The sequence below is a fragment of the Aulostomus chinensis genome, chromosome 7 (genome assembly GCF_037954235.1).
Source record: "Aulostomus chinensis isolate RoL2024-O1b breed Wild chromosome 7, RoL_Achi_v1.0, whole genome shotgun sequence".
Classification (NCBI taxonomy): Eukaryota; Metazoa; Chordata; class Actinopteri; order Syngnathiformes; family Aulostomidae; genus Aulostomus; species Aulostomus chinensis.
Window position 1 is genome coordinate 22,891,447 of NC_141326.1, and position 23,379 is coordinate 22,914,825.

General features: G+C 42.0%; 2 protein-coding genes and 1 long non-coding RNA gene across 8 annotated transcripts; 1 reads left to right on the forward strand and 2 right to left on the reverse strand.

Moving 5' to 3' along the window:
* Nucleotides 1-565: 565 nt before the first annotated feature.
* On the reverse strand, nucleotides 566-8,887 carry nr2c1 (nuclear receptor subfamily 2, group C, member 1). Of its 3 annotated transcripts, none has more exons than XM_086209359.1 (14): nucleotides 8,766-8,887; nucleotides 7,182-7,313; nucleotides 6,405-6,638; nucleotides 6,183-6,261; nucleotides 5,906-6,085; nucleotides 5,656-5,806; nucleotides 5,370-5,466; nucleotides 4,456-4,640; nucleotides 3,933-4,086; nucleotides 3,695-3,816; nucleotides 3,430-3,572; nucleotides 3,081-3,218; nucleotides 2,829-2,934; nucleotides 566-2,533 (listed from the first exon to the last, which is right to left on the reverse strand). In XM_086209359.1, the coding sequence occupies exons 2-14, from the start codon at nucleotides 7,248-7,250 to the stop codon at nucleotides 2,362-2,364; spliced, it is 1,830 nt and encodes a 609-aa protein (XP_086065485.1). In that variant the 5' UTR covers nucleotides 7,251-7,313; nucleotides 8,766-8,887; the 3' UTR covers nucleotides 566-2,361. The 3 variants fall into 3 exon arrangements, with proteins under 3 accessions (XP_086065485.1, XP_086065483.1, XP_086065484.1); XM_086209357.1 differs by having other exon boundaries at nucleotides 4,456-4,643; XM_086209358.1 differs by lacking the exon at nucleotides 8,766-8,887 and adding an exon at nucleotides 8,589-8,743 and having other exon boundaries at nucleotides 4,456-4,643.
* Nucleotides 8,206-10,166, forward strand: LOC147259115 (uncharacterized). Of its 2 annotated transcripts, none has more exons than XR_015117162.1 (3): nucleotides 8,206-8,247; nucleotides 8,836-9,032; nucleotides 9,791-10,166. It is a non-coding gene; the product is annotated as an uncharacterized LOC147259115 (long non-coding RNA). The 2 variants fall into 2 exon arrangements; XR_015117163.1 differs by lacking the exon at nucleotides 8,206-8,247 and adding an exon at nucleotides 8,325-8,365.
* Nucleotides 9,884-23,186, reverse strand: LOC147259116 (FYVE, RhoGEF and PH domain-containing protein 6-like). 3 transcript variants are annotated; one of them, XM_086209355.1, is made up of 21 exons: nucleotides 22,962-23,186; nucleotides 20,199-22,116; nucleotides 18,036-18,162; nucleotides 17,733-17,794; nucleotides 17,364-17,394; nucleotides 15,547-15,698; nucleotides 14,874-15,030; nucleotides 14,620-14,707; nucleotides 14,061-14,111; nucleotides 13,905-13,963; nucleotides 13,739-13,810; nucleotides 13,136-13,204; nucleotides 12,800-12,883; nucleotides 12,629-12,708; nucleotides 12,393-12,495; nucleotides 11,995-12,141; nucleotides 11,731-11,836; nucleotides 11,526-11,641; nucleotides 11,324-11,452; nucleotides 11,112-11,245; nucleotides 9,884-11,024 (listed from the first exon to the last, which is right to left on the reverse strand). In XM_086209355.1, exons 1-21 carry the CDS (start codon nucleotides 22,972-22,974, stop codon nucleotides 10,988-10,990), a joined length of 3,735 nt encoding a protein of 1,244 aa, XP_086065481.1. In that variant the 5' UTR covers nucleotides 22,975-23,186; the 3' UTR covers nucleotides 9,884-10,987. The 3 variants fall into 3 exon arrangements, with proteins under 3 accessions (XP_086065481.1, XP_086065480.1, XP_086065482.1); XM_086209354.1 differs by having other exon boundaries at nucleotides 9,885-11,024; nucleotides 18,036-18,165; nucleotides 22,962-23,185; XM_086209356.1 differs by having other exon boundaries at nucleotides 9,885-11,024; nucleotides 11,526-11,635; nucleotides 18,036-18,165; nucleotides 22,962-23,184.
* Between the last annotated feature and the right edge of the window lie 193 nt (nucleotides 23,187-23,379).

Sequence of the window (23,379 nt, forward strand, 5' to 3'; positions counted from 1 at the left end):
TTATTGAGTACTGAAGAATGCAATGGTATATGAACACTTTTAAAGGAAGCCCTTCACTTGAGTTACATCGTATTTGACTGAATTTATAGGAATATATCAATTTAACATACATTTGGATGTCAGTTTCTGTAGTTTGATTCCCCCAATGACACTAGAAACAAAATGGTGATGTTATTTATTTTGTTTGTTGCAGTATCTTGTATGTTAATATATTGAGACCGACTTTCTAACAAAACAATGTCAGTCACCGTGTTTTGCAACAACACCTCCAACAATTCCCCTCCAGCATCAAACCTAAAGCCCGGGACACCGTGGGACCTGTCCAAGCAGCTTTTTTACTCCCATTCATTCAGCCTGGAATCAGATAATCCACCTAGCAAGGAATGCAAAACCCCTTGTTGCATCACAGATTGCTTAAACGTTACAGTTGCAGCCGGTGTTTGTTTTTTAGCAGCTGCAATTTGTTTTTGGTGGTTAGCGTGCAGCAGGAGAATACACTTTTGTTTGGTCACACCACACAATGAAGGCACCTCACTGACGTAAATCAAGTGGTTGAAAGAGGGCGAGTCAGGTGATTTCGAGATATGATAGGGCCATGAGGAGGCTCGCATAAAGACGCGCTGAGATACACTAGACTGGGGAAGTCTAAAAACTGCTGCAGACAATATGGTTCATCTGCTCATCAAGATTTAATGCTCCTATCAGTTCATTTTAATTAGCTAGACACACTGACAGGGTAAGTACAGCAAAAAGAATCCTCACAGGCACTGTCCTCTCCTCACCCATTCCCACAGAGCCCCACTGAATAATTGATTGGCTAATAACACACACTGAAAGTCTAGTCCCTCACACAGCAACATCCCCACGTCACTTGACACGAAACACAACAGTAAGTCACAGGGGTAGGTTAAAGATTTTGCATTATTAATTCAACAAGAACATGTAAACAACTGTGTTTGCTGAAGCAGATTCAAGTACCAGAAATCTGGATTATTTACTTTTCTTTAAAAAAATACTTCAAGTCCGGAACAGACTGAAGCGCTGCTTCAGGTTTTACTCTGAAAGGTGATTTTAAAAGGTCAAAATCACCAAGACTGGACTGCCAGAGCTGCTGATGGACATGCACAGAGAAAGACTGGGGTGTCATGGTGAGAGCAAAGACAACACGCTCATTGACTCACTCCAAAAAAAAAATCAAACGAATGTGAATGGCGTCAGTTTCACTCACAGTTACCTGCACAAACACCAGATTCACTCTCCTCTGTTTGAGGGGACTTCAATCAGGTGTAAAGGAAGAGTATTTCTACTTCTTGGTATTATTTATCTTTTTTTTTTTTTTTTTTTTTTTAAAGACTTTAGCAGGAGTTTCAAAAAATTGCCAGCCAACTACTGCCCCCTCCTCCCACTCACAAAGAAGCCTATTATAATGCAGATTGCGGACTTCCCCGTTTTACCATGACTAACTAGTTCTTACATGACTGAGCATGGGTCTTACATTAAAATTCTTGCTGAGCATTTTGTCCCCTGAAGCTGCTGTTCAAAATATTGAATCAAAAAGAAAAGTTTGGGCACAGAAAGCCTGAAAAGCTGACCTCCTTTCTCTCTCAAACACTGAAGCTCTTACACAGTAAAGAATCTATTAAGATAGATAATACGGAAACACTACTGAAATACTTTTTTTTATTTCTGAATGACTTGAGCATTAATTTTTTATCTTTCTTGAGACATAGTCTGTTAGTTACCGAGTGCTGCCTGCTCTGACCATCTTGATGCATTCTATATACAATTCTATATACACAGTTACTTCAGATCCACATGATGTCAAACATTCCACAAGTGTTGTTGCCCCTATCCTTTGGATCGGCCAACAAACACATAATAATAAAGGTTATAACCTTTAGCAATAACAGCATTTCACAAATCAATTCACATTACATGTTTTTTTTTTCCTACCAACTGTTAGAAAATAAAAAAAAAGCACGATTGACCATGTAGGAAGTCAGAAACACAAAAAAAAAAAAACCTTGATATTTTCAAAATACAAGATCTGCAGAAAAAGGCTTGGAGGCGATGAAGCATAAAATACTATTTACAATAAAAAGCACACTCTACAATGCAGGTTCGAGGGTTAATTCCTGAATGTGCAGATGTTGGTAGGCTCACTTCCCACTGCTGTTGGCGTACTCTTCGTCTGACTGGTAACTGAGGAGTAGGATCAAAGTGGAAGGAGAATCCGCGCGGGATGCTGTGTCATAAATACAGTATGTTATGACCACTCAGTGGCCAGACTAGCGAGCACTCTGATTGGGCTGTTGAGGTTTCACAGTCCAATCTTTTTTAATACAAATGGCACGAGTCGTGTCAGATCCCAGAAACTGCCTGGCTATTATAATCGGTGGATTCCATTTTGAGGATATACGGGATGATGCTGTCTATCTGCACGTTTCCAATGAGCCCAGCGAAGAACAGCTCCTCCGTGATAGCTGCGCTTATCAGCCTGAGGGCAGGAAGACGGAGCAACAGCTTGGATAACCTGGGAGCGATAGGAGGGAAAGAAGACATCTGTATCAAATAAGAGAGCATCAAATGTATCATACCAAATCTGCCCTGTTAAATAAGATCCTTTTTCACTGCACAGGACTTGACAAAAGTGAGATTTCAATATATGCTGCAGGGTCCTTTGACCACGTATTGAATGCAGATTAAACCTGTTGAAGCCAGAAGCCAGCAACTGTGTTTACTGGTTGATGAGAAAGAGGCTTTAATTCTGTTAACAAGCAGTGCCTTTGAGATAATGAGCTGTTATCATGTTGGTTTAAGCTACAAACCGATATGAGTCTTCAGGGTAGGTCCTCGTCACGTAGTCCTGCAGCTCCATGTAGGCCTTCTCCTGGAACCTCTCAATTTGTGGTGTATTATCTATTCCTGGATGATCTGATGCAAAAACAACATTAACACAGAAATAGATCAACCTGTGGACGTTTGGCCATGTTGAGAACTTGTGTGCAGGATCTCCAACTGATAAAAAGATTCTATCTCAAAGCGATACTTCACCCAAACTTAATATGTTACCAACTCACCGGGACTAAAGAGAACAATGGCTTTGAGGAAAGCATATTCATAAGCGTCTGGTGAAAGCTTGGACATGCTGTTACAGAACTCCTGCATCCTCCAGATGTGCTCCATTACAAGTTTGACTCTCTCTGGGGATAACTTCTCTGTTCAACAAAGAAACAATACCAGGGTTGGCGCAAGCAAGAGTATGAAGGGCTAGACAAAGAAAAGTCAATACTCATCGTGCTACAAAAATGAACAAAGTGCATTTCAGGTCAACAGTCTAAATCATTTGCTCCGCGCTGGAGAGTCTCACCACTGATTGTGTTTTAAAGTCTAAGAGGTTTCAGGCAGCCAACAGACGAGCCCTCCTACCTTCCTGTAAGCTGGTCTGCAGATGGTTGATAATGGCACTTAAGATGGTACCAACGTTCATAATATTGGAACACTGCGCCAGACCCAAGGCAAAGAGCTCATTCCAGCAGGCTTTCATCAAGTTAATGTCATTGTCCTGACCGCTGTAAATCAAATAAAGTGAGTTTTATTGTACAGCACAGAGACCTTGCATGACACAATCCACAGAGACAACAGGAAAATGTGTATTTATGGAACACTGAGCCATTTTGTGACAAAGACTCACCCTAAGGCCTGAAAGGCAGGTATGGAGCGAGCCCAGTGCATAGAGAGGAAAAGTAGCCGGGAAGCTGACTCACAGATGTAGTTGACATTGAGGTACTCAGGCACAGGCAAAGGCATCATAAGCTGAAGGAACACGGAGATACTGCTGGTTACCACAAACGGTAAAACGTGTACATGGTCAAACGTGAGAAGTGTTCCAGGTTCATCCTGAGGATCCGGGTCAGGCCATTTTTTTTTACCTTGAATGGAATGTGGCTGTCGGAGAGTAGAGGCCCCTCCAACTCCACCACGGGACCCGACTGGTCCCCTGACATCAGCTGCATTGTGGTCTCCAGGGAGTCTCCCACTGAGCCATCACCAGAGTGCAGCACCTTGGCCAGGGTGTCAAACGCTCTAACAACAAACACCATGTCGACAAATTACTCCATCATATACATCAGCGCATTTTGATGTAAACAACAAATTAATCTGTTTTTTGGTTGCCGCAGAAGCAAGAACTCTAGGATACAACTCCAACCACTGGCATGGACGACGATGGCACACTTTAGAGTCACTACAAGCCGATTTAATTAAGTCCTGAAGAGCGCAGTCAGACACCACATGGCCCTGCAGGAAATGTTATTACAGCTCAGTGACAAGAACAAAAAACAGCCCCTGGGTTCCATCCTGCTCCTGTAGATCTCTGGGATGTGTATTAACCTTTTCATGAACAACCACTGGTCAGCTTCAGAGTCTCTTGATTACTTATGACAGTTCACTCACCGAGTGATATCACTTGCAGTTTGCTCGTCTCCTTGGATGTCTGTCATGGAGCTGTCACCATTGCTAAGCGTTTCAGCTCCGGTGATATCATTGCTACTGTCACTTGCTTCCCTTGTCTTGTTGAGGTGAGCGAGGGAAGTCACGACATTTGCCAGCGTACCAAGATCGCCTTGAGATGGGTCGTCCTGCTGGAAAGGGGACAGCCATTTACAAGCCTGCTTCATAAACACCCGGTTCTAATCAGTTTAGCAAAAGGTTGAAATTAATGAGGGGACTAAACAGATGTTAGGAAGGAAGCAAGCAAGTATTGCTTGAATGATGATTGATTTATGGTGCGGCTTTTATATTTAAGGTAATGGTGGACATATTAGATGAAAGCTGGCCACATCAACGGCAACAATGGTGTAAAAATGTATCCAGAAACCCTCGAAGGAGCTGCATGCAGCATAAAACAAATATGCTAAATAATCACATGGCAAACTCAAACCCAAGAGGCCTGCTGAAGTAAAAGCAAATAACATTACTCAGGGATATGAATATTAACAGAAATTAGGGTGAAGACTTTAAACATCCTGTTTGAACCAAAACCCTCAATGCATCACAATTTCAGATACGTGTCTCTCTGACTATGGAACGCTATCACGGTGATCACTTTCAGACCACAGAAATGACCAAATCTCAAACCATCAAAAAGGAACAGGCCGTGATGTTCAACATAGTAGATAACATCAGGTTCAACATCCGTTCCAGGATCATTTTACTAATCCACCTTCCTGTGTGGAACAAATACACCACTGGATTCATGACAGCTACACTTCATGCATTGGTCACTTTTTTTTAATCTCATAATATTGGAATCTTGCACATGAACGGCCCTGTTTGTATGGTCGACAACTCGACTGCATCAGTGTTACCTTGTCAGGGGATGCTGGGATCAAGATGGTGTTTTCCAGCTTAGAGAAGGGTTGTTGGATGTTGAGCATCATGCTCGACTCCAGCAGACTCGTAGACCTGTAGTTAGAGATTTAACATACCTCATTGTATTGTTATTAAAAAATAAAGAACAATATTCAAAATCTGATCAAAACAACTGCATAAGAGACACCCCGTCTAGAACACATGGTTACTGTGACGACAATGGGGTTAAAGCAAGGTTAAATTAGACAGTACAGGTGTACAGTGTTAGTCTAGTGGCAATACCTGGCCGTTTCCTTGTCAGATACAAAGGTGGGTGTGGCAGCCAGAGGGCTACAAAGGTTCTTGCGGATGTAGATCTTCTCAGTTGAGGCTGCACAGTTTACTGATTTCTCTCTGGTTGGCACATCAACAGGTTTCCTCTCACACTGCACAGCTAAAAGTTGCAACAAGCCATTCAGAGATTATTCATGTGAGTCCTAAATAATATAATATACATCGAAATTGTGCATGCTGCCTTTTAAAAATCTCTCACAATCCTGCTTCATGCCCAGAGCTATGCAGCGCTGCAGTCGACAGTACTGGCAGCGGTTTCGGTGGAGCTTGTTAATGGCGCACTCTCCAGAGCCCCTGCATGTGTACACCAGGTTCTTCCGAATGCTGCGTTTGAAGAAGCCCTTGCAACCCTCACAGCTGACAGCACCATAATGGCGCCCTGTATCAAGGAAGAAAACAAGAAACGGTGACGAATGATTTCTGATGCATGTCACTAAAAAGTAATCAAGTCAAAACCAGTTAAGCTTAATGCCAACCTGAGGCTTTATCCCCACAGACAACACAGTACTCCACAACCGGTTTGACAAGAGACTGGTCTGAGCCATCCGTAACAAACTGATGAGCAAGCAGAGAATAGTATGATTTGACAAACGGGAAGCTGATGAAACATTTCAAAAGGCCTTAGTCATAAGACCACTCAATAACTTGTTTATCAAAACTGACTTAGAAAAAAAGTCATTTACGTCCTTAAGCCATACCTGAATCTGCTGGCCTGCCAGTTCAGGGGAGGCAAATAACAGCTGGTTAACTCCAGAGCCATCTGGAGCAGCGAGGATGACCTTGTTGGGTGAGCCTTCCTGCTTTGCAAGAATCACTTTCCCACCAGGGGAATAGTCAGCATTTGCTAGGATAAATTGTTGCTTTCCTGGAGACGATGGCTCAAGCGCTGTGACGATCTGGATCTTCTGACCAGTCTGCTGATCAGTCACGATCTAAAGGAAAAATCACATCAAAGCTAAGGATAGGGGAGGCTGAGCAATTACAGGAATACAAACGTGTAACAAAGCTACATAACGAGAGCCACGCTAGCAACTCTATGAAGCTGAACTTACGCTCAGCATTTACGAAGACAAATACTAAATGCTATCGCTGAAATAATTTACCATACAAAAACAAAGGCTAAGGTTAAAGTTGTGCAATGGGTTCTACAGGTACCTGGTCATAAAATGCACTGGACAAACTGAAATATTTAACAGATGATGGCACTGTAGAAAAGATTAGAATTTAACTTTTATCTTGAGGGGGACAAGAATGTCTAGCCAAAATAGTTTGACACAAATCCCAGTCCTCCATATCACAGCCAGTTATCTGAGTATTAGCCTTTAAAAATACTTAAAAACTCATTTAGAACCATGACAGTTTTCCTCTGGAGTAACTGAACAATTGAGACATGTCTTTGCAATCGATTTTGAAATTTGTAAAATTATTATGCGAGGCTTGCATGGGGATGTGTACAAATAAAATGACAGGTTCACCTGAATTCTGTGTCCCACCATGTTGCTGTCTGCAGACAAAAGTTGAATCCTCTGAGTCTGTCCATCCATACTGATACCGCACACATCTACTTCCACTGCTCTTCACCTCAGTGCCCCATGAGACATGCACACCTGTGGACAAAGCATAATGTTTTATTTTATATCATATTAAATCATAATCGGGGTTAAGATGAAACAGGATAAGGAAGTCCATTAATTGAGTGTTTCTGGTAAAACCTATGTGGCAAATTTGTGTATACATCATGAGGCACTGTGGACTATTGGGTAAAAATTATACTTGACCAGAAATACATACAAGTTTTAGAAGGTTCAAATGTGTGACTGGAATTTATTCAGCGCAATTTCATAAACAGGGTGTGCGGTGTTCTGTTTTTATTACTTGCTGTTCACCTTTTCTTTGTAACAGAGTAAGTGTGACAATGAATGGACCAGTTTAAGTTCTGCACAGCAACATCTGTAGCAAACTGCAGTGCAGTTAGATTTTTTTTTTCGTAAGTACCAGGGCATGCAGATAGATCTTAAGTGATTATCTGTAAATGACATACTATGTTCCACAAAGCAGAATTGTACATCCAATGATCAATGTGACTGAATGAGAACTGGTAAACCATGCTAACGATACAATTGTTATCCCCCATTTAAATGGATGAAAATTCGGTTCAAATCGTAACCCACGTTTCTACACAACAGCTTCGTCGAAATAAAACTCATCTGAAATCAATCCTCATGAAAAAAATACATTTTTGATGTAGTAGTTAATATGGTAAGCGTGCGATTGTGGCCTATGCTAGCATTCTATCGAGCGCTAGCTAGAAACAGCACTAATGATGGCCTTATTATAAAAATGCCGCTTCATGTCACAGAGAAATAGCAAGAATGAAACAGCTCCGTTAGGGTAACAACACAAACAAGCGCTTGACAGACTGCTATTCAAAATCGATACGGAAGATAAAGGTATTTCTTTTCCTGTGGGTGAAAGGTCAACATTGAAGGGTTAAAGCATGCTAGGGTTCAGGGCCCACGACGCCGAATCGTAGAGGCAGCGGTGGGGCATCCGATTTTACATCTCCGCTAACGTCGATTTAGTCTTCTACTGGACATCCAAATAGATCAACAGTTAAGCAAGGGAGTTGATACTTTGTAATTTTCCAGTAAAATAACAGGTACCATTGCGTATTCTTTAGGAAGATAGAGATTACTAGCATTGCAGCTAACATCAGCTAACGCTAGCACAGTTAACTGACGCGATCAAGTTTGATAGCTAAGTATGTTAGCATGCAGGTTATCACAATAACGTAGGCCTACGTGGTACTCATACGAACACACACGTATGTATATAGATAGAAACGTAGTTGCATACAGCTTGTAGCGTGATCATATACTTGCCTAGAGTGATTGCTGAGCGATGGGATAACAAAGCTAACGAGCTAAATTAGCTGTTTGCTAGCTACTAGCCAATGGCAGCCTCCCTGCTACTGAACACTCCCTTCCTCTTGCGGGTGCCGGTCAGTAGGGTCGCTTTCACCAGGCTCTGATGCGGCTGTTGTAGTAAACAATTCTTACCTGACAGTAATCAGTTAGGTCAAGTACTGAATTGTCCCCAATTTAATAATATAATATCTGTTTGCTGCAGTTGGTGGGAGGGTCAGAGTTCGTGACCTTTTTCATCAGTAAACGACTCTTGCACATGCGCAGCTCGGTTTTCTGTGGTTTACCATCTGAAAGAAGACTGCCAAAATGTCACATCGTCTGATCTGGCTTCATTCCGATTTTATGGACTGGACAGATTACATATCTTTTTTCGGGCACATGTAGATAACGCAGTATAGAGTAAGTAGTGGAATCTGGCTTGTATATCAGTAAACTCCTGTCAAAGCGATTCTTGGCTGGATTTTTTTCCACACATGTGAAACTGACACAAATTATTATATAGATTATTACTCTATTACAGTCATAAGCAAGACAAGGAATTTGTAAACATGTCAGCATGTCAAAATAAACTTAGAAGATAACTAGAGGCTTATAGAATCAGTGAGGGCATTGGGGTTAATGACTTCAGTCTGTGTTTGTGATTCATAAAATTCTGGAATTTATCAGACAAACTTAAATGTTTCCGAAGAAGGAAAACTGATACGTCTAAATTTTAGTTCTCTAAATCAAACCCATACTAATGCCCTACCACTGGGCTATATGTAGACTTGCCTTGGTTTAAAGCGTTCACAACCCGAAAACAAATAGTTACATTGTGGTGTGCAAAGTTTAGAGTTGGGGCCAGGAAGTGGTTAGCATAGGAAACAGTGACATGGGGTTAATAGCAGCCAAGCATTTAATTTTTTTAATGGGGCCCCTAGCAGGTCAGTGCAGCGGCACCACAGTGTTCACTGAAGACCAAAGTCTAATTAAAGTCTGCCCAGTTTCAAGTGGAACAATAATTAACACCTCAAATTTGCCTCCACGATCTACAGGAGTTGCACTGTACATTCCAGTTGGTCCACCCACATAAATAGAATGAATGTACTGCAGACTTTAAATGAGTTCAATGACAAGTTTGTAAGGGTTTTTTAGTGAATTTGATTTTATTCCCACAGAGCACTACTGAGATAGTGTTCAACTGAACGGAATGGAAAAGACCACCTGAACACACAACACCTCCAGGCGCAGCTGTCATCGCTGTAGAGCATCCAAATGGCCCCTCACCGACTGCTTATTAATCATTTGTATAATTAATGGTCCTCGTGCAAAAGTCAATGTCTCTGGCACGGATGTTTGTACAAACAAGCTTTTGAGTTCCAAAAGGAATGATTTGTGTAATGTTTTCCCATTTGATTGGGAATTGAATGCAACTTGTAGCCAAACTGTTCTTTATGTACAAAAAAAAAAACATGGTAAAAGTATGTAAACAAAGATAGGCCTTAACTGTAATTATGTTTTTAATACCTCATGATAACAGGCTAATATTCTCATTATCAAGAGAGAACTGCATTCAAAAAAAAATAAAATTACCACTTACTTGTCCAGACTTCATTCCAAATTACATTCGAACAATATTGATTGTATTTTTAAAAATTCAAATGATAAAGATCTGATTGTGTGGGAATCAGATTTAATAACATGATATTTACAGAGGAATGTTACAATCTGTCCATCTACAGACATCTTTGTGACTGAAGTGCAAAACATGTTAAGATGCAGTACAGATAAATTAGTGAATATTCCCCAGATACACCACTCAGACTCATTCTATCTATAAAGTCTTCATAATGCACAGTGGACGTTCATAATAAATGCATGTAAAGTGCTCAGCGTGGGTTCTTCTGCCAACTTCAGCAACCAGACGTGTTGAGTGCGAAAGTAATAATTCTCAAACAACATTATAGGGTTCAAAATACATTTTCCCACTTCTAAAAATCACTTGGTAAATGAACTGGATAGCAAACCATAAATGTAAAAACAAGGGGCTTCTAGCACAAAAACCGCTGCAGAAAACGAAATCAAAATACTAAAAAAGTCAAATATCCGCGGATGATTGAGGCAAAATTCTAAACATGTAGCTAATACCACATGTGTCCTAGTAGAAAAGATTCATGTTACCATTTAAAAATAACATGGACACATTGCGCAGTGATGTATAACCTTGAGACATTAGATAAAAATCAATAAAATAACTGGATTTTGGTTCAGTGCAGCAGAGATGGTGTCTCCAGGTGTTTTGGGGGTTTTGTTTTGTTTTTTTGCAAAATTCAGAGAGCACCGAGGTAAAACAGTTGAGACACCGGCAGTGGATTTCAAAGCACTGTAGATTCCTTGAATGAATCAATCCACCTGTTGAAAAGAAAAACAAAAGTTTGTTATTTTAATCATCGTCGCTGTCACCGTGCTCAGTGCTGTCAGCCCTCTCTGTTACCGTACCTCCGGCCTGTCTGAAGGTTGTCAGCCTGAAATATGTAGTAGAGTGTGCTTTTGTGGTAGAGCTTGAACTTCTGACATGAATCTACTTTCAAGACAAAGCCTAAAAGGGGCTGACTCTCTAACGCTGCTACATCCTGCAGGAAGACACCACACAAGATAAAAGTTAGGAGACATGAAACCATTGATGACAGCTCGGTGGGCTGAGGCCTTACCTCACTTGCGGCGTAGGTGTACAGAACCTTGTCTTTGATCACAAACCACAGCCTCTTCCCCGCCTTCTTTTTACCCTTCGATCTCAGCAAATAGCCACTCATGGAGGAGTTGTCTGTGTTCGCTGACACCTGAGGACGTAAAATCCATCCGATCAGATGTCTTGGTCATTGTTAGCAAATGATCAGGGCAAGAACAAGTTACCTCTTTGAGGGCTGCTGGAATCTTCTTCTGCTTCCTGGAGAAAGTGAAGGTAGCTCTGTTGCTAGGGGACACCACTGTGGGAGGGGCTTGTTCATCTGGGGAACTCAAATCTGCAGCTTGTATTAGTTTAACGCAAACAAAATAGAAATTAAGCGTCACTGACGTGCATCAGGTGATGCGCTGACTGAAAAGATTGCACACTTACTTTGCTGCTGCTGCAGAACAAGGAAACACTGATCACACACTCTTGCCGACTGGTTCTTCAGATATTCTAGACTGTATTTGTTGGAAGAGCACGTCTGGCACACCACCTATTGGGATGACAGTGCATAACACAGGATATCAAACTTCTCTACGTTTTTATCCCTGAAATTGCTTTTAAATCCTCTATGCTTTTCTACAACATCATTTTTTCACTAAAGGAAAAAAAACAATTCCTTCCATATATTCAAACTTTTCGCCATCCCACCTTTCCACACGCTCGACAGTGGTGCCGCCTCCATGTCAATGTGAACTCGCATGTGCAGATCATGCACATGGTGGTGCGTGGGTCTGGGATCCATATAGGGGCTTTAGATCCCAGCAGAGCACCATCATCATTTTCCCTCAGTTCTGCCTAAATATAAGAAAACACAGGAGTTCAGTCTCACTGCTACACAAACACACACACACACACACACTTAAAGTGCAAATGTTACCTTTATTTATTCAAACCCTACTTTATTTGTTGCCTTCTTATTGATTGTGCACATAACCTTACAATTTATTGGGGTTTTTTTTGCTCCTTACGCACATTTCTTCCTCAAATAATTGTTTTTACTGATATGCATAAGAAAAGCTTACACATGGAATGAGAAGTACTTTTACCTCCTCTGGAGTCTGGCCAGATAAGAAACTGATCCTCTTCTTGGTGTAGTCACCGATCGCTGTGGAAATGGCCTCTAGCCATTCATCTCTCTCTGCGGCTGAGCTGTAGTAGTAAGACAAACAAAGTGGGCCTACATGCAATATTCTCAGACCACACAGTGACCTTCATGAAATAAATCATAATTCAAAGCCTTTTCTTAAATTAGCAGGAGGAATCCTCTGTCCCAGATTCTTACCTTGCGAAGAGAATGAAGGAGCGCTCCACGCTCACGATGTTCAGCTCCGTCTGGTAAGCCTCCTGGCTCGGTTTGCTAACCTGTAATTATTTTCATCGTTGGCAGCGTATGAACTAGTCCGCTGAAAGTGTAAATAATGCATAAGAACAAAAAAAGAGCAATTCGTCTCACCTTGACCCCAGCCAGAGACAGCATGTTGTTTAATTTGTACTGGCCCGACTGCACAGGAGTGGTGTAGAGCAAGGTGTCATTTAACTAAAAGAGAAATTAAAACTTATTATCCTGGAATTTCTACCCATCCTGACATGACTAAAATATCACCAGAGGGCAGGTTGAAATCAGTAAAAATCCCCCAAAAAACAAGGGCTTAACTGAAAAAGTAAGGCAGATTTTTTTTCTGACATTTGATCACAATTAAAAGCCTTGAGAAGGAATTTATGATGGACTTTAGGTGGGAATTTTCAAACACTTGAAATGAAGGAATACATAAAGAGTACGTTACTGTACCAGGAAGAACATTCTGGGCTGCATGACCTTCCTGGACAGCTTCATTAGGATGCCCTCCTTTAGGAAGATCTGGGACAGAAAAGTGTGTCAAAAGTGTGAGCTAATTAAACTTTTTTTCATTCATCTGATTTTATGAGTGTGATTTCCATTTACAAAGTTAAAAAATGATTTTTAATTATCCGAAACAAAGTACCATATTACACCCTCGAGATGATGTGCATGTAAACGAATTGTATTCAGAAATGTAAAGCATCATGTTAATGAAATGAAGGCTACGTGACTGCTTTGGTTTGTCGGTTTGCAGCATGAAGTAAAGAGTTATGGATGGATTTACACCGATGTTTTATTTAAGGGATTCTGATTGGATTCTTCACCATCACAAGACAGAGCAAACTTAATCGTGTCTCAGGAAACATCAACACAACTTTACTTGTGTATTCTATCTACACTTCAAAAAAGCAATGCACAATCAAATCAAAGCACTTGGTTCCAGAATTTAAATATTTCCCGCTTAAAAACTCCCTTGCAATCGTACCCAAAAGAGATTCTTCACCTGATGGGTTAAACAGTGATATAATAACACAAACAACTCCAAGGTCTCACCCTCCCAGGCTGGACTATCTCATGTTGGCCATTCAAACTGCACTGCACCTGCACCAGCTTCTGGAAGTTATCCTGACAGAAACAAGTTGGCGTCACTAACCTGCATTGAGCAACAGCTACCTGTTAAAGTAATGTGTCCATTTGTCCAACCTGAATGGGCCCTTACCCATTGTTTCATGAGGTCGTTAGCATGATTTGCCACTTCTTTCACTATACCGAGAGCAGCTGTGGGAACAAATGTGAGTGCCGTATGTGATCAATGTATGACAGCCACTACCAGATGATGCTGCAGTACACAGATCCGTTTCCATTCTTTGTTTACCTTGCGTGTCCTTATAATCGTTTGAGTCTTCGGACAGGTTTTTTAAATAGTCTGAAACGAAATGATGAAAGTTTCAGAGGCCAGGTCAACAAACAAGTGAAACCTGCTAGAACAATTGGTTACAAGTACTCCGTATTGTACAGTACATTCTTGGAATTCAAATCCTGGATCTGGAAGCGCTTACATAATATAATTATACAAGACTGACGTGAGGAACACATTTTGCCATGGACCCTGATACAGTAGACCCCTGAAACACTAAGCTCACTCATGTTAAAGCTCATGTTATGTCACTAAATCTGATTTGGGCATCACTTCAAAAAAATCTTATTATATGAGGATTGAAGTTACATGACAGAAATTCCTAACTGTTTCCACTCTTATTGGCACTAGAGGGCAGCATGACGTTTAGGATGGGCCATGACAACCTCACTCGAGGAATGATAAGTAGAATGACAAACCTTTGGAAAAAAAGAATAAAAATGATTGACTTTTTAGTTGAGAATGTAAATAAGTGACTAAGTTTAATTATTTGAAAGTGACACATCTTCAAATGTACCTGTGAGCAAGAGCTGATACTGAGGAATCCTTTGAACAGGCTTCAGTAGGTAATGCTTCAAAGCCAAGTTGGCACAGCACGGACTTGCCTGAAACAAAGAAGCACAAATTACACAAAACGCACAATTCCAACAAACACACATGCACGCACGCACACACACACACGCAATCTTCCGCACATGTATAAACAATAAGCTCAATGACCCAAAGACACACCCATCAGAGAAAAAAAACAGGTTGGGTGAGCTTTGTTACCTCAAATCCACGTACTGCGGTGCTGAATGCTGGGTTCTTCTTCCTATGTTCCTCTAGAAGAGCCACATTCTTGTCAAACTCACGGATGTATGTCGAGTACATCTTCAGGTAGGGTCCTTTCTTCAGGAAGATATCTGCAAGCTGCGGGTTCTCATCCCTGACCACAAAAGAGTAGAATTGAAGACACTGTAAACTGTTGACTCCCATCAGAAATGATGTAAAATAGAAAAAAAAAACTATCTTTCTGTGTGGAGTCTCCACGTTCTCCTTGTTCCTGTGTGGGTTCTCTCTGGTACTCCAGCTTCCTCCCACAGTCCAAGACATCAAGAGAGGACGAGACTGATTGATACTCTAAACTGACCGTAGGTGTGACTGTGAGTGTGAATGGTTGTCTGTCTCTATGTGTTGGCCCTGCGATGGACTGGCGACCTGTCCAGGGTGAACCCCGCCTCATGCCCGAAAGCTGCTGGGATAAGCTCCAGCCCCCCCCCCCCCCAACAGGATAAGCAGTAGAAAATGAAATATTATTTCAATCAAACCAATTTTCATGATCTCGGGTTGACAACCTCATACCTAACCTAACTGACACCCAAGGGTTCAGGCGTGTTCACCTCCTCAGTTTTTTCTTCATGAATATAAAGACATAAAAACCAACAAACACTTGGTTTGGTACCATTTAGCCACTCTTGACTGCAGCTCCTGGAGCAGGTCTTGGTTGAGTTCGTAGAGCTGCGGGAGGTAGTACAGGATCTGGTCGAGCAGACGGCTTTCGATCACAGGCTTCCCACTCTCAAGCGACGCTCTTGATAAAGCCTCACGGAAGTCCTACAGTTGAGACGGTCAGAGACGTCAGTGTGAGGTCATCTCTTACATCAAAACCCAAGAAATAGACTTCAGGTGCAAAAATAGTCTGGCCTTCTGGTCCCTAAATCAAAAGGTCCAGGACCCAATGTGTCGTGACAAAAAGAGAAACACTGAGACGTAACTTGTGCACAAACCAGGAGACACATTTGTTTTATTTTCATGGTACTCATCAGTATTAAAGGTTTAGTGGAGGAGTTTGAGGGTATCCTCTCTTCAGATGATGTGGAGCTTTTTTTGGTGGCTAATGGGGGGGGGGGGGGCAAATAAAACTGCTTACAGATGGAGCTCCTGTGGTTTACATGTATGCCTCCTACAACAGCAGACCAAAAAGGGGACGGGTCACGAGGAAAACATTCAGCAGGGAAGAAGAAGAAGAAATGAGGATGTTTCATGAGATAAGAAAATGAAAACACTGCAGGCATGTCTGAATCAACACTACATCGATGTATTTTGATACCACAACCAAACAGGAGTCAACACAGAGACTGAAGCAAGCAAACAGAGACAAATAAAATGTTGCAAAAAGGGAAAATGTTGGAAGAGGAGTGCTGAGGGCTTCACCTGGAAGTTTGTTTGCACCAATTGTGATTCTGTTATTTTAAAACAAGTATAAACATATCAAAAACATATTGAAACTAGTCGGATCCATTCATGTCGTGTCATATTAACATATGTGCTTTGCTTTATTTTCTATATTCCTTTGCAAAACTGCATCAACGGTTAAAAAAAATATTTTATAACACCAGTAGGTTTACTTGCAGATGACTTGTAGTTAAGTTTACCCTGCGACAAAAACCATGTAACAAATTCATGTTGTATTATTATCATTCCATTGGTGGAAAGTCACCGCAGTACCATGTGAAGAATAAACAAATACTAAGTCAGCTTAACATTCTTTCAACCTTGGTGTGACTCTGAATCATTAGTGAACTAGTGACAAACACTTCCCATCTCTTCCCTTTGGTGAAGTCATTGCTAATCACTAAATATGACCAAATACTTATTTTGCGACCTTGGTTTTTCCCAGACATCTGCTGACATGATTAGAATTATCTTCTTGAAAAAGAAGAGCCGTAAACAAAAATACAGTTTAAGAGATGAACTACAAACACAAGTCGCTGCTAATCCATCCTGATGTATATTAGTTTGCTTGCAACCCTCTCAAGTCTGTGATAAATCAGTCAATGTTGGTATGCTAACATGCTAGGTTACACTGTTAAACCTTCTTCCTGCTGTGGGAAGTTTATTAATTATGACCTTGTTGGCAAGCTGATGTCTTTAGGTGTGCATGAGAAAGTAGTGGGACAAGTGGGACTCTTGTTTAATTATGACAGCTTTAATTGCCCTTCACACCTTCATGAATCACTGTTACGGTTGTGTTTGTAGTCGGGAATAAATTACTGATGTGGATTCAATTATTTTCTCCAGAAAAACTGCGAGGAATGTGAGCCGTGTGGGTGAGACTGAGGGGAATCACGGGGTTCTGACCTGCCGGCTACAATAACCAAACACGAGACTAATGAGGTCACACAAAGAAGTCGTGTATAAAAACATATAAACACACCAGCACGCAGCTGGTCTTTCTCAAATGTCACACAACATGAATGATGCGTGGGAGACACTTACGACATGAAGCAGTTTCAGGACATCGACAAACCTAATGAACAAAAAAAAAGTATGTGTGAAAAGTAGCAAAGGAAACAACTTTTGCTTGATTTTTAGTACTCACAGCAACAACGTCCTTTAGATATTACGCAGCCCTTGATACATTTTCAATTTCGTAACAATAAATAATCTAAAAACTTGTTGATAGCGGGGGTCTGTGGATTATCTTGAGTAATCTGAATCCTGAATGACATGTTGACTTTTGCGTGCTTTCGTTATGTTTTTTTCTCATAACCCACACATAGAAAAAAACTGTCTTCATGATGAGATACCTGTAAATGTTACTGAGACTGTTCATAATTTGGGTGAACCCATGGGACAAAGACTTACACTTTCTCAGAGCTCATGATTTCTGTGGCGATGTGATGTATTTTACTCTTCTTCGGTTCACTCTGCCAAAACAGATGCAAAAATACAGCATTAGAATGCACTTCAGTTAAAGGGTACATCCACATCAAGACCAGGCTCAAGAAAATGAAACAGCTCATGTTAACTGTGCAGAATATCTGCCGGTAGAATGTATGATAAATTATGACAAATCAAAATGATGACACCCTCATGACTCAGACCTCGACTGAGATCAGACCCTGACAGATGATATTTCTCTAAACATCCTAAATCTATGCTCCTCACCGCACTCTCCTCCGGCTGCTCAGAGTCTCCTTTACTTGACATGGAGCTGCTATCTTCTGAGCTACAAGCCATGATGTCATCATCGGAGGAACCATCAACCAGAGCGGGCGCCTCTTCATCCGCAGAACTTCTATTAATAAGATTATGGTCAAAAGAGGGCAGTAAAAATATCACAAAATGGACAAAATTTACAGATGTTTCTGAATGGGAGACACAAACTTATTTTTGGAATTCCACTTATTTGCCACCCACTCCAGAGCCTGACAAGGAGAACGATACACGTCTCTCCTCTGGGTCTGCAGTAGAGAACCACAGAGACCAGCTCCCCACTACTTAGCTTAGCGCAATGAACAGTAGTAGAGGGAAAGTGTTAGCATGCGTCTGTCAAACATTGTAAAATAGATGAGGTTTAGAATCTTGCTTTGCCAGTAAGTAATCATCCTCATCCTCTCTTACATAGTAAATCATGATTTCAACCTGTTTGCAGATGGTGCTTCAGTCCCTGCACCCTGTCAGGAAAGTAGTAACATTAATAACATCCCTAGTTGTACCAATAAAGGCAAAGTCAGTTTTAGTGAAAAGTGTATTTGGTGATTTATTAGGGACGCTAACACTTCCCACTCACTGCCTTTCATATTAATGCTAAGCTAACTAACAGTCAACGAGTGTCTGTGGGTCTCAACGCCCTCCTGCACACACAGAGCAGTGAAGGGTAGCCTATGTATCTTCTTGTCTGGCTCTGGAGAGGACGGCAAATAAGTGCAATTCTAGAACGGTCAGTGTGTTCCTTAAACACAGACAGGGAGTTGAAATGGTATTTAAAACACTGTTCATGACAACAGTCACTAAAATACCAACGGCAAGTGATTACAAAAGAGTGATAATATTTTAAGGAGAGACGATACAATGAGGTTTAAAATAAAAACACCTTTGTCAGCACATAATGTCAATTAGTGTGACGTCTATAATATTTCCTTCTCTATTAAAGTGAAACTCCTGGGCATGGACGGTCCATCCAGCTGTCCACAGTGGGTGGAAGAGGAATGAGCAAATTTGTACTTTAGATACTTGTCTGTGCCTTGCAGCTCTGAAGTGCCTACATAGACGAATCTACAATGTCAATACTCCCTGTGGGAAGACTACGAAACAGTGTAACAACCTCAACTCCCTGAACAAAACAACAGAGGCTAAGGGACGAACGCGATAAGCCTGAGTCAGAGCTTACACACTCTATGGCATATTTACATTCGCTGTTGCAGTTAACTGGCCTCTGTTTGTGAGCTGCTCGGCGTGCTTTAACATGTGATCATGTGAAATAAAGAACCACTAAGCTGTGCCAGACAGAATGTACTCCTTTACAGTGTAATCCTGCTCCTTTAATGCCAACTGACTTGTGATCGCAAGGCATTCATAACCCCCCCCCCCCCCAAAAAAAAACATTGTGTAAAAATGACAAAGGAATGATCATTACACCCATAATTACTGCCAAGAATTTAAAAAAGGCAATATTACAGCAGGTTCTAATGACGCTGATTATTCAGGATCCAGGTTTCTGGGCGTGTCATCAGTGTATTTTTTTTGACCAGAAAGTAGGTACAAATAGATAAGTGGATAGCACATGTAGCGGGCTAGCCTGGATATCTCTCTGAAACAAGCACAAATTCTATCCACCTTTATTAAACTGAAGGCTGATACTGTACCTCAACATCATTTCAGAATTTAAAGTTGTTGTTTTTTTACCTCAGATAAGAACCTGCTGAACTACAATATATAGGTGATGATCACACAGGGTTCTAATTCCTTGGCAGAGTTCAACTAACCATAACTTCTGTAGTTCAACGCTTATGGTTTGAAGTGTGTAATTAGAAAGTTACGCGCTATCTAAATTATGAGGTCAACCCACATGAGGGCACACACGCCACTGCTACTTAGGTCAAATTCCAGCAACAGGGATCAGACAAAAAAAATGTATGAGTTGCTACAAGTACAAATGACCCAGATTAACTCTCTAATCATAATAATGATCAATTATCTAGTGCATTTTCTGATTCATAATTTTAAGAAGTCCTCAACGTTGACCTGTCTTGCAAGAAAGAGGGCAACCACTTATTTAATGGTGATAGAGACTGGAGCTGAGACAGAAACCAAGCACCCATACTCCACCTGTCAGATTCACTATGTTGGTGTTCCGCGTTCACCTCCAGGGACAAGTAAGGCTCTTGCTCCTCATAAATGCCCTCATCATTATACATCAAACTCTGCTGGGTGACAGGCGGTGGTGGCGGGGGCCAAGGAAGTGTCACCTCGCTCCCCAAAAACACGTTCATGTAGTCTGATATCTCCTCATAATGAGGAATGTTCTCGTAGTCGACATCTTGTTCTAGTGACGGGGAAGGCTCGTCTCCATCGGGGGTTTGTTCTGCTCCCACCAGCCGGCAGGAGTACTGAGGGTCCTGATGCTTGTTGAAGCTCTGGCGTCTGTCTTGATAACTGTCCATACACTGTTCCGAGTCATTCACAGAACTGTTCGGTGTCTGCAGTCCCTTTCCCATCAGCTTGGGCAGAATCTTCATAGAGAGCTTCATTTCTAGCAGTTTCCGGAAAGAGTTGTTCCTCTGCCCTAGGTTAACACTGGAGAACGACTTGGGTCTCTGTTTGGCGACTCCAGTAACACCGGGGGTTCTTGTCTTCTCATCAGGAAGCAAAGGCAGCTCTCTCATAGCCTTCTGCCTCTTCTCGGTATCTCCAGATTTTCCTTCCTCATTCTCCTCAGAAGAATCTGTCTTCTGCATCCTCGCCATCATGCTGGCGTTTCTCTGGGGCTTCTTTAACTTTACCACCCCATCCTTTGCGCTCACAGGGGGCAGGCTGATTTCTGGCTGACAGAGGGACCCGCTGGAAGGAGAGCAATCTATGAAGTCACTGCAAACTCCGTCATGATTGCTCCTTCCTTCCTTTCCCCCTTCATCATCCCTCCCAACAGTAATCTCCATCTCAGAAACACTGCTGTCTGAAACCAGGTCTTCGGCTTCCAAATCTTTCGGGGGTGTTGAAGGAGGCGAGGTCAGTGCTTTCTCAGGTAGAGACAGATATGGTTTTTTCTTGGGCGGAGGGGCTGGCGGGGGACAAGCTTTTCTGGCCAGAGATGGAGGCCGTTTGTTTTCATTAACAGCAACGCTGACAGGCAAGGATGCACTGCCCTTCCCCTCTGATGACACCTTCAACTCATTGACCTTTATTTCCCCTCTGTCCTGGCTTGCAATCTCCTCCCTCTTCTCCTCCACCTTTTCCTGACAGACCAGGGCAGCTGTTGTGGGTTTCTGTAGGACAGGGACGGGCTTCCTAGGGATCGCCGGTTTTGGTTGACATACACTTAACTTTTGCACTGGGCCATGAGCATCTTCCTCCGGTCCTTGCCCATTTGCACACTGAGGTATTATATTAACATTTTCCTCATCGCTCCACATCCTGGGAAGAGACAGCCTGGCTGTCACCTGTGAACTGGAGGTGTTGAGATTTTTGTCTAACGTTTTTGTCTCTTGGAGAGGTTTAGGGATTGTGAGTTGGGATTTAGTGAAAGCGACATTCAGCACTTGGTTCTTTGCATTTTTTGTCTTCTCGTTTTTGTTTCCCAGCGTACCTTGTGGTATCGGCTTCCTTTTCTCCTCAGTTTTACCCTTGTGTGATGTTTTGAAACCTTTCTCCATTTTGTTCATGATTGTTGATGTGTCCCTAGAGCACAGGCACTTCTCCTGGCTACACAGACAAATAGGAATAATATAGTCCCAATCTGGCTTTTTATTCTCTTGCTGTATTTCATTTGGAGCGTTAAGGACACCCACTATCCATGGGCTTTCTGTTAAAGGTCCTTTTTGCAGGTTATTTGAAGCTATGGGTTTGGATTCCACAGCAGTTGTGAGTTTGGAGAGGCAAGGTTTGGGGGCCGGGACTGGTTTATCGCTCTTGGCTGTGCCAGAGGATGGGGGCAAGACAGCATCTCCTTTGGGGGCTAAGGGAGCAAGTCCTGCTGTCTGGGGCCGGACTAACTTTGGCTTGGGGGCCACTGGCGGCTTCTTTATGCCTGTGGATACAAAGAGAGGAAGATTGTACAAAACGGTGAAGACTCAAAGACCCAAGATCCTCAAACTTGGCATCGTAGTCCTGACAGGGCTCGTGCCAAATTCGACATCAATCAGATGAACAGTTGTCGAGATAAGCCCGTCAAAGAGATTACAGAGATTTCTTGCATTATAGCATGATGATGATGGTGATGATGTGACAGATGTTGTGCTAGTGCAGCTCACTTTTTAACTGTTAAAAACCTGCCCCTGCTCCACAGACTCTGACTACATGACAGCTTAGTGTAAAACCACCACTTCTTTTGGGGGTTCAAGTATGGAATGGCTTTTGTTTGCCAATGCACGCAACAGCAGAATAATCCGGCAACTGGTGAGTGTCACCAGGCAGAGGATGAGGAGCAGATGGGGGATGAAGAGTTGGAGAATGTGGAAAAGAGGGGAAGTCATGCGAACTGCTAGTTACATCTGGCTGGATTAGTGTCCTACATTTTTACTCTGTAGTGCTGCTGACAAAAGTGGTTTCCCGAAACAAAAATCATGTTAATTCCCTTTCAGCAAGGCACACTTAAGTCAAGTCACATGTGTCAAAGCCTGAAAATGAAGTTGAATTTGTGGGAGCTCTACGTTAACTGACAGACTGGGATACGAGGGAAGTACTGTAACACAAACAGCGACACACAAATCCAATGATTAAAGTTTTACAAATGGGTTTAACCTGATTTCCAAGTCTACATTTTCCTGAGGTTTTCTTGTGCGATTCTTATTTTTACAACACTGACCTTTGCCCTTCTTAAAACACTGAGATACGCGGGTGCAACGATGTAAAAATCACCGAGTTGCCACTCACCTGAGTTCATCATCGCTTCACTCCGTTTGACAAATCAGCGGAGACCAAACGCCCTTCATGTCCGGATACACACTCAACGTCTTCCACCGATCTTCGCTTGGAGCCAAGCCGACGATCCTGCTGCTGCGGCCACACTGACTGGAGCCAAACTGCTCGCCTGCCTCACAATAAACTACTTTTTATTTTCAACAAACAATCCACCAGGGGGCCCCGAGTGCCACAAACAAAAGTGCTGTAACGAGGAGTTCCGGGGGGAGTGCACATCTCCTATAAACAAGTTAAAGTAAAATGAATTAATAAAAAGAAATACCCAGGTTAAAATAGTGCTCCACTCAAAATCCTACTTCATTAAAGTGGGAAAAGAACACACTCCACATGATGTTTGTGTATTCTAGCGCTTGAGAGTGTTCAATAATAT

Coding starts and splice junctions, on each gene's coding strand:
- nr2c1 (XM_086209357.1), bottom strand. CDS start 7,250: ATGGATGGACAGACTCAGAGGATTCAACTTTTGTCTGCAGACAGCAAC. Junction 6,262..6,404: donor TGGCAGGCCAGCAGATTCAG/GTATGGCTTAAG, acceptor CTTGCTCATCAG/TTTGTTACGGATGGCTCAGA. Junction 3,817..3,932: donor ACAGCCACATTCCATTCAAG/GTAAAAAAAAAT, acceptor GTGTTCCTTCAG/CTTATGATGCCTTTGCCTGT.
- LOC147259116 (XM_086209354.1), bottom strand. Junction 17,395..17,732: donor ATCATGAGCTCTGAGAAAGT/GTAAGTCTTTGT, acceptor TTTGTTCATTAG/GTTTGTCGATGTCCTGAAAC. Junction 11,837..11,994: donor ACTGTCGAGCGTGTGGAAAG/GTGGGATGGCGA, acceptor TCATCCCAATAG/GTGGTGTGCCAGACGTGCTC.